The 13,975-nt window shown below is 35.9% G+C and overlaps 1 protein-coding gene across 6 annotated transcripts in view; it reads right to left on the minus strand.

The window, feature by feature from the left end:
• The window catches only part of TCF12 (transcription factor 12), a 397,584-nt gene that overhangs the window by 106,493 nt on the left and 277,116 nt on the right, over positions 1 to 13,975 (minus strand). For all 6 annotated transcript variants that reach the window (XM_032593633.1, XM_030318100.1, XM_030318099.1 and 3 more), the window contains one exon: positions 13,152 to 13,216. In XM_032593633.1, the coding sequence (XP_032449524.1) occupies positions 13,152 to 13,216 (65 nt within the window). The remainder of the gene's footprint in view (positions 1 to 13,151; positions 13,217 to 13,975) is intronic.

The raw sequence follows: 13,975 nt of genomic DNA on the forward strand, positions 1-13,975 counted from the left end.
TTGACCCTATCCTTACAAGCTTACAGTTTTGGTGGGAGAAAATTAAGGAAGCACCTACAAAATGTGTTGAATATTATTACCTGTATTTACATTAGCCATATGTTCTCTTTCCCCAAGATGTCCTCCTCTCAACTTGGTCAAATTTTACCCATTCTCCAAGATTTTGTTTTATTAAGTTTATTCATTTCTTTTGAGAGAGAGAACATGTTTGCACACATAGGGGAGGGACAGAGAGAGAGATAAAAAGAGAGAGGGAGACAGAATCCCAAGCAGGCTGTGCACCATCAGTGCAGAGCCTGATCCCGGGCTCAATCCCATGAACTGTGAGATCATGACTTCAGCTGAAATCAAGAGCTGGATACTTTAATGGACTGAGACACCCAGGTGCCCCTCCAAGACTTTAGAGTTGTATACTTCCTTTGCAAAATCTTCCCTGTATCAAAATCTTGTTAATTTCTCTCTCTTCTGTGTTCTCATACCTCTGCCACTTCCTTGAGATTTACTACAGGTTATCTTATCATTTTAATTAATTTTCTCTTTATACAGAGTTGGTCTCCCCCAACTAGAATGTAAGCTTCTTGAGGCCTGATGCTAAATCTTTTACTCTGTTGCCTGGTCCAGTTCTTTATATATGGTAAAACAAACAAATTCTTATTGATTCTTTATCTTTTAATCAAGTCCTATAATGTGTGAAGATGTTTCCTTGACATTTTTCTTTCCTTTTTTTTTTTTTTTTTTTTTTTTTTTTTTTTTTTTAAGTAGGCATAGAGCCTAACCTGGGGCTTGAACCCACAACCCTGAAGATCATGACCTAAGATGAAATCAAGAGTTGGACACTTAATAGACTGAGCCACCCTGGTGCCCCTATTCATTTTTTTAACTTATGCTTTTTTATAAGTAGAAGTCTTTATAGTTTTTTTTTTAAGTTTATTTATTTTGAGAGAGAGATAGGGGAGGAGAGGTTGAGAGAGAGGGAGACAGAATCCCAAGCATGTGGGGCTCAATCCCAGGAACTGTGAGATCATGATCTGGGCCAAAATCAGGAACTGAATGCTTAACCAACTGAGCCACCCAGGCACCCCTCAGCATAAGTCTTTAATTTTGATTAATTCTAATTTATCATTTTTTCTTTTGTGGTTTTTAAATTTTTGTATTCCGTATAAGAAAGATTTGCTTACCCCCAAATTGAGGGGATATTCTCCTGTTTTCTTTTTTTTTTTTTTTTTTAAATTTTTTTTCAACGTTTATTTATTTTTGGGACAGAGAGAGACAGAGCATGAACGGGGGAGGGGCAGAGAGAGAGGGAGACACAGAATCGGAAACAGGCTCCAGGCTCTGAGCCATCAGCCCAGAGCCTGACGCGGGGCTCGAACTCACGGACCGCGAGATCGTGACCTGGCTGAAGTCGGATGCTTAACCGACTGCGCCACCCAGGCGCCCCTCTCCTGTTTTCTTTTTATAGCTTTATAGTTGTAGCTTTTACATTTAGGTCTAGGATCCATCCTGAATAACTTTGGTGTTTAGTGTGAGAGGACTGACATTCATATTTGTCTATATGAATATCCATTTATTATTGCATCTTTTATGGAAAAAACAACCTGTCCTTTCTTCATTGGACTATTTTGGCAAAATGCTGAAAATCAAATGAACTACATAAAGCGTGGATGTACTTCTGGGCTATATTCTGTTCTAGTGTCATATTTCTCAATCAGGCCAGTTTGTGCTGCTTAATTACATATAGCTGTACACTAAGTCTTAGAGTCAGGTAGCATAAATTCTCTACCACTGCTCTTCACTTTTTAAGACTGCATTGGGTATTCCTAGGTTCTTTGTATTTCCAAAGAAATTTTTACTTTTACTTATTTATTTTAACAGGGTTTTTAAAATTTTTTTTTCCTTTGGGGGGGGGACACGTGCGCACGTGAATGGGGGAGGGGCAGAGAGAGGGGGAGATACAGAATTTGAAGCAGGCTCTAGGCTCTGAGCTGTCAGCACAGAGACTGATGTGGGGCTTGAACTCAAGGACTGTGTTATCATGACCTGGGCCAAAGTTGGACCTTAAATGACTGAGCCACCCAATTACCCCTAAGAGGGTTTTTAAATAATTTTTAATTATTTTTGAGAGAGAGAAAGAGGGAGAGAGTACATGCAAGTACAAGCAGGGGACAGTCGGAGAAAGAGGGAGAGAAAGAATCCAAAGCAGGCTCTGGGCTGTTGGCACAAAGCCTGATTTCGCATACCATGAGATCATGACCTGGGCTGAAATCAAGAGTCAGAGGCTTTAACCGATGAAGCCACCCAGGCACCACCACCCTCGCCTTCCAAAGATTTTTAAAATCAGTTGGTAAATTCAGCAGCCCCCCATCCCCCTCCCCCCCCCCAAATCCTAGTGAGGTTATAACTAGGATTATATTTAATCTATAGATCAAGTTGGGAAAAAATGACATTTTCCTTTTTCTTTTTTAAATTAAGAAAAAAAAATTTTAAGTTTTTAAATTTATTTTCAGAGAGAGAGAGAGCAGAGGAGGGGCAGAGAAAATCTCAGGCAGGCTCTCTGCTGTCAGCACAGAGCCTGATGTGGGGCTCGAACTCAGAAATCGTGAAACCATGACCTGAGCCGAAACCAAGAGTCAGACACTTAACTGACTGAGCCACCCAGGCTCCAGAAATGACATTTTCAAAATATCGTCTTCCTATTCATAAACATAGTACATCTCTGATTTTCTGGGGTCTCTTTAAATTTCTTTAAGCAATGGTTAGTAGTATAATTTTTACCAGTGTTGAGGTTTTTACAGGTCTTTTGTTAAAATTTATTCCTCAGAATTCCTATCCATTTCTTGAATGCTACTGTAAATGGCATTCCTTTTCATTTTATCTTTTAAAAACTAAGCTGTTACATACATATAATAAAACGTTCAGATCTTAAGTGAACTACTCCATCAGTTTTGATGAATGCATATAAAACATTTTTATCACCTTAGAGATAGGGTCCCTTTACAGAAGAACCCTCCTCCTATTGGCAACCACTGATTTCCCTTCTATCAATACAGGATAGTTTTGCCTATTAATTCATATAAATGGAGCCATACAGTATTTTTGAGATTTTAGCCTGTTTCACTCAGTATGACATTAGTGGCATCATTAGATCATTCCATTTTACTGCTGAATGACATTCAGTGTATAAACATAATATAGGTCATTTATCCATTCTCCCGCTGATGAATATCTGAGTTTCCAGTTTTAAGCTATAATGAATGAAAGTGTCAGGAACATTTTTGAGAAGAAAGCTTTTTGTGAACAATGTTTTCACTTATCTTGGATAAATACCTCAGAGTAAAACAGCTGAGTCATGGGGCAGATACATATTTAACTTTCTAAGTAACTACCAGTTTTTTAAGGTCATTGTAACCATTTTACAATCCCACTAGCAATGTATCATCTTTTTAATTTAGGTATTCTGGTTAGCCCTATACTAATACGTAACTCTGGTTTTAATTTTCATGGGCCTAATAGCTCATAATGTGAAACTTTTTTAATGTATTGATTACCCATTTGTATATCTTCTTATGTGAAGTGTCTGCTCAAGTGTTTTGCTTATTTAAAAAAAATGGGTTAGGGGCGCCTGGGTGGCGCAGTCGGTTAAGCGTCCGACTTCAGCCAGGTCACGATCTCGCGGTCCGGGAGTTCGAGCCCCGCGTCAGGCTCTGGGCTGATGGCTCGGAGCCTGGAGCCTGTTTCCGATTCTGTGTCTCCCTCTCTCTCTGCCCCTCCCCCATTCATGCTCTGTCTCTCTCTGTCCCAAAAATAAATAAACTTTGAAAAAAAAATTATTATAAAAAAAATGGGTTGCTTTTTATTATTGAGTTGTCAGAGATCATTGTATTTGTCAGACAGGTGTTGCAAATACCTTCTCCCCATCTGTGGCTCCTCTTTTCATTTTCTTGATGAGTGTAAGTTTTTTTTTTTTAAACCACTTTATTGATGAATGATTGACATACAAAAATCTATACATATTTATTAAAAAAAATTTTTTTTATGTTTTTATTTATTTTTGCGACAGAGAGAGAGCATGAGCAGGAGAGGGGCAGAGAGAGAGAGAGACACAGAATCAGAAGCAGGCTCCAGGCTCTGAGCTGTCAGCACAGAGCCTGATGTGGGGCTCGAACCCACAGACTGTGAGATCATGACCTGAGCCGAAGTCGGACGCTTAACCGACTGAGCCACCCAGGCGCCCCAAAAATCTATACATATTTAATGTGCATAACTTGGTGAGTTTAAGATGCTGCTGTTTTTGTTGTTGCTACTGTTGTGTTTTTTAATTTACATCCAAGTTAGTTAGCATATAATGTAACAATGATTTCAGGAGTAGATTCCTTAATGCCCCTAACCCATTTAGCCCATCCCCTCTCCCAAAACCCCTCCAGCAACCCTCTATTCTCCATATTTAAGAATCTCTTATGTTTCGTCCCCCTCCCTGTTTTTATATTATTTTTTTCTTCTCTTCACTTATGTTCATCTGTTTTCTATCTTAAAGTCCTCATGCGAGTGAAGTCATATGATATTTGTCTTTCTCAGACTAATTTTGCTTAGCATAATACCCTCTAGTTCCATCCACATAGTTGCAAATGGCAAGATTTCATTCTTTTTAATTGCCTAGTAATACTCCATTGTGTATATTTACCACATCTTCTTTATCCATTCATCCATCGATGGACATTTGGGCTCTTTCCATACTTTGGCTGTTGTTGATAGCACTGCTATAAACATTGGGGTGCATGTGCCCCTTCAAAAGAGCATACGTGTATCCCTTGGATAAACCCTAGAATGCAATTGCTGGGTCATAGGGTAGTTCTATTTTTAATTTTTTGAGGAACCCTCATACTGTTTTCCAGAGTGGTTGCACCAGTTTGCATTCCCACCAGCAGTGCAAAAGAGATCCTCTTTCTCCGCATCCTAGCCAGCATCTGTAGTTGCCTGAGTTGTTAATGTTAGTGATTCTGACAGGTGTGAGGTATCTCATTGTGGTTTTGATTTGTATTTCCCTGATGATGAGTGATGTGGAGCATTTTTTCATGTGTTGGTTGGTCACATGGATATCTTCTTTGGAGAAGTGTCTATTTATGTCTTTTGCCCATTTCTTCACTGGATTATTCATTTTTTGAATGTTGAGTTTGATAAATTGTTTACAGATTTTGGATACTAACACTTTATCTGATATGTCAATTGCAAATATCTTCTCCCATTCTGTTGGTTGCCTTTTAGTTTTGCTGATTGTTTCCTTTGCTGTGCAGAAGCTCCTTTGATGAGGCCCCAATAGTTCATTTTTGCTTTTGTTTCCCTTGCCTCCAAAGACCTGTTGAGTTAGAAGTTGCTGCGGCCAAGGTCAAAGAAGTTTTTGATGGCTTCCTGTCTTACATTTAGGACTTTCATCCATTTTGAGTTTATTTTTGTGTATGGTGTAAGAAAGTGGTCCAGGTTCATTTTTCTGCATGTCGCTGTCCAGTTTTCCCAGCACCACTTGCTGAAGAGACTGTCCTTATTCCATTGGATATTCTTTTTTTTTTTTAATTTTTTTTTTCAACGTTTATTTATTTTTGGGACAGAGAGAGACAGAGCATGAACGGGGGAGGGGCAGAGAGAGAGGGAGACACAGAATCGGAAACAGGCTCCAGGCTCTGAGCCATCAGCCCAGAGCCTGACGCGGGGCTCGAACTCACGGACCGCGAGATCGTGACCTGGCTGAAGTCGGACGCCCAACCGACTGCGCCACCCAGGTGCCCCTCCATTGGATATTCTTATCTGCTGTGTCAACGATTAGTTGGCCATATGTTTGTGGGTCCATTTCTGGGTTCTCTATTCTGTTCCATTGATCAGAATGTCTGTTTTTGTGCCAGTACCATACTCTCTTGATGATTAAAGCTTTGTAATATAGCTTGAAGTCCGGGATTGTGATGCCTCCAACTTTGGTTTTCTTTTTCAAGATTGCCTTGGCTATTTGGGGTCTTTTCTGGTTCCATACAAATTTTAGGTTTGTTTTTTCTAGCTCTGTGAAAAATGCTGGTGTTATTTTGATAGGGATTGCACTAAATATGTAGATTCCTTTGGTTAGTATTGACATTTTAACAGTATTTGTTCTTCCTATCTAGGAGCATGGAATCTTTTTCCATTTTTTTGTGTCTTCTTCAATTTCTTTCATAAGCTTTCTATAGTTTTCAATGTATAGATTTTTCACCTCTTTGGTTAGATTTATTCCTAGGTATTTTATGGTTTGGTGCAATTGTAAACGGGGTTGAGTCCTTGATTTCTCTTTCTGTTGTTTTATTATTGGTGTGTAGGAATGCAACCGATTTCTGTGCTTTGATTTTATATCCTGCGACTTTGCTGAATTCATGGATCATTTCTAGCAGTTTTTTGGTGGAATCTTTTGGGTTTTCCATATAGAGTATCAGATAAGTGTAAGTTTTTAATTTTGAGTAAGTTCAATTCATCAGTTTTTCTTTCATGTTTTATGCTTATGTGTTCCCTATGAAATTTGTTTTGTAAGCAGCAAAGATATTCATCTATTTTTTTCCCTAGCAGCTTTATTATTTTAGCTCTCATATTTAAGTCCATGATCTATCTCAAATTTGTCTGTATATGGTGTAAGATAAGGATTGAAGTTTTTTTTTTTCCTTCTCATACTGGTAATTCAGTTGTTCCAGCACCCATATGTTAAAGAGATTTTTTTTTTTTTTTAAGTTGCTGGGTGCTCATATCAAACATCATCTGCCATAGAAGGTATGGGTCGCTTTCTGGACTTTATTCTGTTCATGATCTGTCAATCTTTATATGAATACTACACTGCCTTGATTAGTGTTGCTTAAAATAGTAAGTCTTGAAGTCAGGTACCAAGACCCTCTTCTTTTCTTTTTCAAGATTTTTTTTGTTTCTTTCAATCCTAAGACTTTCCAAATGAACTTTTAAATAATTTTGTCAATGTCTAAAAAAAAAAGCCTGGGACTGACATCTAAATGATAATGAGTCTTCCAATTCATGAACATGGCATATCTATTTATTTAGATCCTCTTTGATTTCTCCCAGCAATATTTTACAGTTTTCATTGTTGAAGTCTTATAATCTCTTAAGTATATCTCTCAGTATTTTATGCTTTTTTGATATAGATAGTACTTTTTGGTTAGTTTCATTTTCTAACTGTTCATTGGTAGTATGTAGAAATATAATTATGTTTTTAGATTGACTTTGTATCCTGTGACAAAGCTAAAGGATTATTAGTTCTACAAGTTTCCTTGAGGATTCCACTGGACTTCTCAGGTACACAAACATGTCATCTGCAAATTCAGCTTATTCTTTCAAATTGTCTTTTTTGTTGTTGTTGTTTTTAATTGCCTTATTACACTGGCCAGGACATAAAATTTAGGTCAGGAAAATGGAAGTTCTTACCTTCTTCCTAACTTGAGGGGAAGGGGAGTGGGAGGTAGAGGGATATACAGTCTTTCACTATTAAGTATGCTGTTAGATATAAATCATTCATGTATACCTTTTATCAAAGTGAGGAAGCTGCTTTCTATGCTTTGTTTGTTGTGAGGTTTTATCATGAACATTTCATTTTTGCTGAATAACTATTCTACATCTATGGAAACAATCACATTGTTTTTCTCCTTCATTCTGTTAATGTGTCAAACGAAACTAATTTTCAAATGTTAAGCCAAACATTACATGTGCGGTTTTATTATTCACTTCATAAAATGAGCTGTAAAGTGTTCCCTCCTTCTGTTTCCTAAAATAGTTTGTATAAGGTTAGTATTATATTTTTCCCTGCGCATTTGAAAGAATTCACCAATGAAACCATGACCTTCAAGCTTTCTTTGTGGGTTTTTTTTTCTCTCTTACAAACAACTTTTACATCCCCCTCTTTTTTTATATTTTATTTTACTTTAATTCCAGTATAGTTAACACATAGCGTTATGTTAGTTTTGGCATACAATACTAACATAGTGATTCAACACTTGTTAGTGTTGAACTAACACTAACAAGTTTGGGTTTTCCATATAGAGTAGTGATGGAACTCTACTGTTCCATACTGTGATTCAACACTTCCATATGACACCCAGCGCTCATCACTCTTTGTGGGTTTTGGAGAAGAACTTATTTTCATTAACAGATACAGGGTTATTCAGACTTTGTTTCATCTTGTCCCTTTTGTAAGTATTTCTCCAAATTTATTTCACCTAAGTTGTCAAATGTACTGAATTAAGTTATTCACAATATTTCTTTATTATGTTTTTCATGTATACATAGTTTACAATGATAACCTCCTTTCCATTCCAAATATTGGTAAATTGTGTTCTTTCCCTTTCTTCCCTCTCCCATTTTATCTTAATCAGCTTAGCTAGGAGTTACTAATTTTATGGATCTTTTCAAATAACCAAATTCTGGCTTTGTTATTTTTTCTATTATTTTTGTAATATTACATCAATTTTTGCTCTTTTTAGTATTGTTTCCCCCTACTACTTACTTTGTGCTTGTTTTTCTAGCTTCCTAGGGCAGAAACTCAGGTTGTACACTACAGATCTTTTTGAATACAAGCATCTAAAGCTATACTTTTTTTTTTCTAGGCAGTTTTAGCTGTACCAACACATTTTGTTATATCATATTTCATTATAATTAGTTAGAAATAGTTTCTAAATTCCCTTGTGATTTTTCAAACCACAGATTATTTAGACATAGGTTAATTTCAAAATATTTGATGTTTCTCTAAGTATCTTACTAACATAATTTAATTACTTCTGGTCAGATAATATACTGTATTACTTTCAAAAATTTCCAATCTATAGTTTTACAGATCAGCCAATGGTTCAATCCTGTTAAATATAACATGTACCCTAGAAAGGCATTTAGATTCTTCAATTGTTGGGAACAGAGTTTTATAAATATCAATGAGGTCAAAGTAGTTGACACCAAGTGAACTAAGTTTTTGTGTATTTTGTCAGTTACTGAGAAATATAGGTATTCAAACCATTAACTCTAATTTTGAATTTGTTTATTTCTCTTTAATTCTATCAAATTTTGTTTCACTTATTTTAAAGCTCTGTAATTAGGTATACACCTTTATCATTGTTATATCTTCCTGATGCATTGACTCTTTTATAATTTTATCATTATCAAATAGCTGTATATAATGACACTGGTGATAATGAAAAAAGAGGATGGTTAAGAAGCAAATGGTAAGGGTAAATTTCCAAATAACTAAATGCTGTGTTTTTAAAGCTGTCATTTTCTCAGGCATGTGATACCTGAACATTGATGAAACTTAAATCTTCTTGGATAAAACCAAGACCCTGCCTCTTTTAGGTTTGAACATTTGAAGAAAAACTTATACAAACTACTTGGATACATGTTTGTTCACATTAGTGAAAAACTGTTGTGATGATAAAAGGATTTTTCATATCATGGTGAAGAATTATCCTTATTGTTAAAAAAGATGTTGGCTTCTATGTTCTGTGTTGAATCAATTAAAAAAATTCGATTGCAGAATGATCTATCATTGTTTCCAGTAAAACGGCTACACCAGTTTCTTTTTAATGGCTCATCAGTTATGGGACTGCCATGAAGGTAATATGAGGAGACTCATTTAGCAACATATTATTACATCATCTTAACATGAAGCAAGGCCCATCAGGCATTATTAAATTAGACTGAATTTTGCAGAATGTCAGCAGCATTTTATGTACATTAATAGCAGAGTTAAATGTTTCCTTGGGGAATATGCTGAAGAAAAATGGTTTCAAAGTGGTGTTTGGATATAATTTTCCAGTCACTGTTTACATTTCCTTCTATTATCATTGCATGGTTAAGATTTTTATGTTGCTTGTGAATAGGCAAGACAAAATGACAGCCAATGTTTTACTGTATTTTTGTTTTCTTTGACCCATGATAACAAATACTGTTTGGGATATAGGTTTTTCTTTGAATAGTAGTGACAGATATTTTTTAACTCTTGAATATCCTAAGTTTACTATTTAGGCCTCAGATCAGCTGGTGCCATCCATTATAATTTTGTCTAGCAACTGCAACATAGGCAGAGCTAAGTAACAGTAATAAATAGCAAAGTATTGTTCCTTTCACAGCAAGGAATTCTTTCACTTGTTTTAAGAGCCTTTCTGTCTTCACTGATGTTTTTGCTGCAGTAAAATCTCTCTTCTCTGCTGAATTTTGGGCTTCCTCTTTGTGGTTCATACGTTGCTTCTGTGCATTCTTTACCAACAAATCTTTCCCTCACTTGAATATCTTTAAATTTCTTGTACATAGCAATATTGCTATTTTACATTTCATACATTCCAGTAAACTTGTTTCTCTTTTCCATAGGCCTGCCTGATCTCTCCAAAATGCAATAAAAAATTGTTAAGCAGTAATCTTATAGCTTCTTCCTTTTTTTATACTCTCTATATGTTTATATTTGGCATATAGAGAACTGGGTTTCTCAAAGTATAATCCCCAGTCCATGTGAATTAGCACTTGCTTAAAATATTAATTCCCAGATCCCTCCTTGGTCAAACAAATTAAGTGAAAGAGTAGTAAGGGCACAGACTAGGAATCTGAGACTGTAACAGCATCAACCGTGTGTTTAGAAGGTTTACCACTTGCTAGATGCACAGTTTTGAGCAAATTACTTAAAACCTCTGGAGAACATCCATTTTTCAGTCTGAAAAACAGGTGTTGTTAAAAGGATTAAACATGATAATGTTTAAAGTTTTTTTTTTTTTTTTTTCATTTTAATTTTGTTTAGGAGAGCGGGGCAGAGGGGCAGAGGGAGAGAGAGAATTCTAAGCAGGCTCCATGCTTAGCACAGAGCCCAACGTGGGGCTTGATCTCATGACCCTGGGATCATGACCTGAGCCAACACCAAGAATCAGATGCTCAACTGACTGAGCCACCCAGGTGACCCAAATATGATCATGTTTAATTCAATTCCTGGCTCAGCTAGTTCTCAGTAAATGGTAGCAACTGTTATTACAGTGTTATGCATCTAGGTTTAAAGTAAATGTTTTCTGATATGAGAATTAAATCTGGTGTTGTATACCTGAAGCTAATATAACACTGTATGTTAACTATAATGGAATTAAAATAAAAATAGAAACTGTGAAAAAAAGGAATTAAATCTGGTATAAACATACTCATCTTTGGAAAAACTGTTAAGATTCATCTTTGCAAAATGGGAGAATTATATAAATACAGCTTACCACTAATCCTAACTAAATACCACTACCTTTGTAAAGGGAGTATAAAAAATGTAAGTGGAAACTCATTTAGTGTAAGCATTAACTGATTTATTAGATACAGCTGTAGTTTCAAAGAGCTTAGAATCATTTTTTTACCTTAAGTTTAGCAATAGTGCTAACATTAGACCCATGGCTCTCAAACCTTTTGGTCTCTTAAAAATATTAAGGATTCAAAATAGCTTTTGCAAAGTTTATCTCAGGAATGCAAGGATGATTTAACATACCAAAGAAAATCAATGCAAGTCACCATAGTATAGTAAAGTCTTCTAGCTGGCTTAGCCACTAATGGGCACTGTTTCAACTCATTCTGTGCTCTAGCATTTATCCATGTGCACTCTTACATGCATGCTCCCTCCTCACACATACACTTTCCAATCTATATACAGAGGTTAGTGAGGATAAAGGAGGAAAGAATCACTGGGGTTATGAGTTATCCGGCTTGCAACAGGGTTGTGCTAAGGATCTTCTCTCACTTCCCAAAGCCAAGTGAGAACTACAAGAGATTTAATAAGACACATTTCAAGGAACAGCAATAATGACCTTTTCCTTAAAAAAAAATTTGTTTTCTACATTTATTTATTTTTGAGAGACAGAGCACAAGTTGGGGAGGGACGGTGAGAGGAGACACAGAATCCGAAGCAGGGTCCCGGCTCCGAGCTGTCAGCACGGAGCCCGATGCGGGGCTCAAACTCACGGACTGTGAGATCATGACCTGAGCCAAAGTCAGACGCCCAACAGACTGAGCCACCCAGGCGCCCCAATAATGATCTTTTCTGATGGGACAGTGAATATACTGACTTGAATAAATAATACAAAAATGAAAAAAAAAACACCAAAATAGCTTTGTTTTATAGGTTATATGAATAGAAAAATTGTTAAATGTGCATTTGTTTTATTAAACGCTTTCACAAGTACATGGAATTTAACCTTCAGAGACCTACAAAGTAGGTGGAAGCAAAATGCTAATTCTGTTTCTCAAATGAGGAAATCAACACAGAGATAGGATTTAAGGTTAAAAGACCTGTCTTAGGACTATAGGTCAATAACTTCTAACGATGGGATTCCAACCTAGGTCTTCTGAATCTGAATGGCACAATTATGTGGTATGTATTAAATGGGAAAGTATTGTTAGAATGAGAGTTAAAACTGGCTCATATGCCCATGTCTGAAATTAGGGTGGAACTCATGAAAGGCATGTGAACAGCAGAAAACAAATTTCCTACATTCTGCCTTTCCTTTCTTTTCTTTTTAGCTTGATCCTGATGGTAATCTACAGGTGAATTAAGTATTCAGGATTCTCTCTAAAGATGGGGGGGGGGGCAGGGAAGCAGAGAAGATGGCCATTAGTAAAAATGCAATATGCTAAAGAATGTGAAGAGTTGAAACAACATTTCTAAGTCAAAGAAACTTTTGGAAGCTTAAAGAATTGGTTAGAGTATAGGACTGAAATGAAAATACTCAGAACAATAAGTTTAACATTACAGGATAGAAAAGCTACACAGAGCAAACGTAGGTTCTTCACATAATTATGTCAGCAACTCTGTTCTTTTTATGAGGAAATATGCAAATTCATTTTCAGAAGTGATAAGCATTTTGTAAAACGGTAGGAGGATAACTTGCTTTGCTTCCACTTAAAATGGAGGTGAGGGTGAAAATCTCTGATGATAGAGAAAGACAGTCTAGTGAACTGGAGAACAGAAACCATTTTAAGTGGAGGGAGAAGAAAATATGTTTAGCTACTAAAATCTTAGCACATTTAGTCACAAATTAAAGGTATAATAGTGAAATAAATCAGATAAATTTCTACCTCTTCTATTAAAGTTCTTATTTGTGTGTTAAAAATGATCTGACTTTTGTATTTATTAAACTTACTTGACAGCCTGGTAATCCGGTGTCTCTGCTGTACAGGGAAAATGAGCCTCTCTCTGACGTTTTTCCTATGAAACAAAAAATATAACTGTATACAAAAATCCTCACTTATTGACAATCAATTCAACTTCTAGACCATTCATAGTAACTATACTGTGATTTGGAAGTACAGAGAACAAATCAGAAACAAGAAGACAAAATCCAATAAATAAAATTTAAAAAGCTTACTATCATTCCAGTTTAACAAATTCTGATTTTTGTAAAATAGCATGTATTTTATTGAATACTTTCTGCTGTGAAACACTGAAAAAATATTCAAAAAAATGGAAAAGAATAGACATCTATATAGCCAACAGTATGATCCATGTACTTGGTAGAGAGAATAACGTTTTCCCATATTTGCTTCACAGTGAACATTTCTCCTCCTCTTCTTTCACAGTTCAAATCTTAACTCAGACCCCAAGGTAACTGTCATCAAAAGGTTAGTGTATATGATCCCCCACCCCCCCCCTGCATATTTTGAAACTGTTAACATATTTATGTACTCAAACAATATATGTTACTGTCTATATTTAAAACATTTATTTTGTGTGTATCTTTAATACATTTAAAGATGGGATTATATAGTATCTATTCCTTTTGAAATCTGCATTTCCATGCAATAGTATGCTCTTAAAATACATGCGGAAAATAGACACCTGGTTTATTCCTTTTTACTGCTATAAAATGTCCTATTATGCAAACATAACCACAGTTAATCTATTCCCCTACTGAGAAAGAGATTTAGCTTTTTTGCTATCAGGATGGTAAAACAAATAGCCTTGCAC

Source organism: Lynx canadensis, chromosome B3 (genome assembly GCF_007474595.2).
Source record: "Lynx canadensis isolate LIC74 chromosome B3, mLynCan4.pri.v2, whole genome shotgun sequence".
NCBI classification, from domain to species: domain Eukaryota; kingdom Metazoa; phylum Chordata; class Mammalia; order Carnivora; family Felidae; genus Lynx; species Lynx canadensis.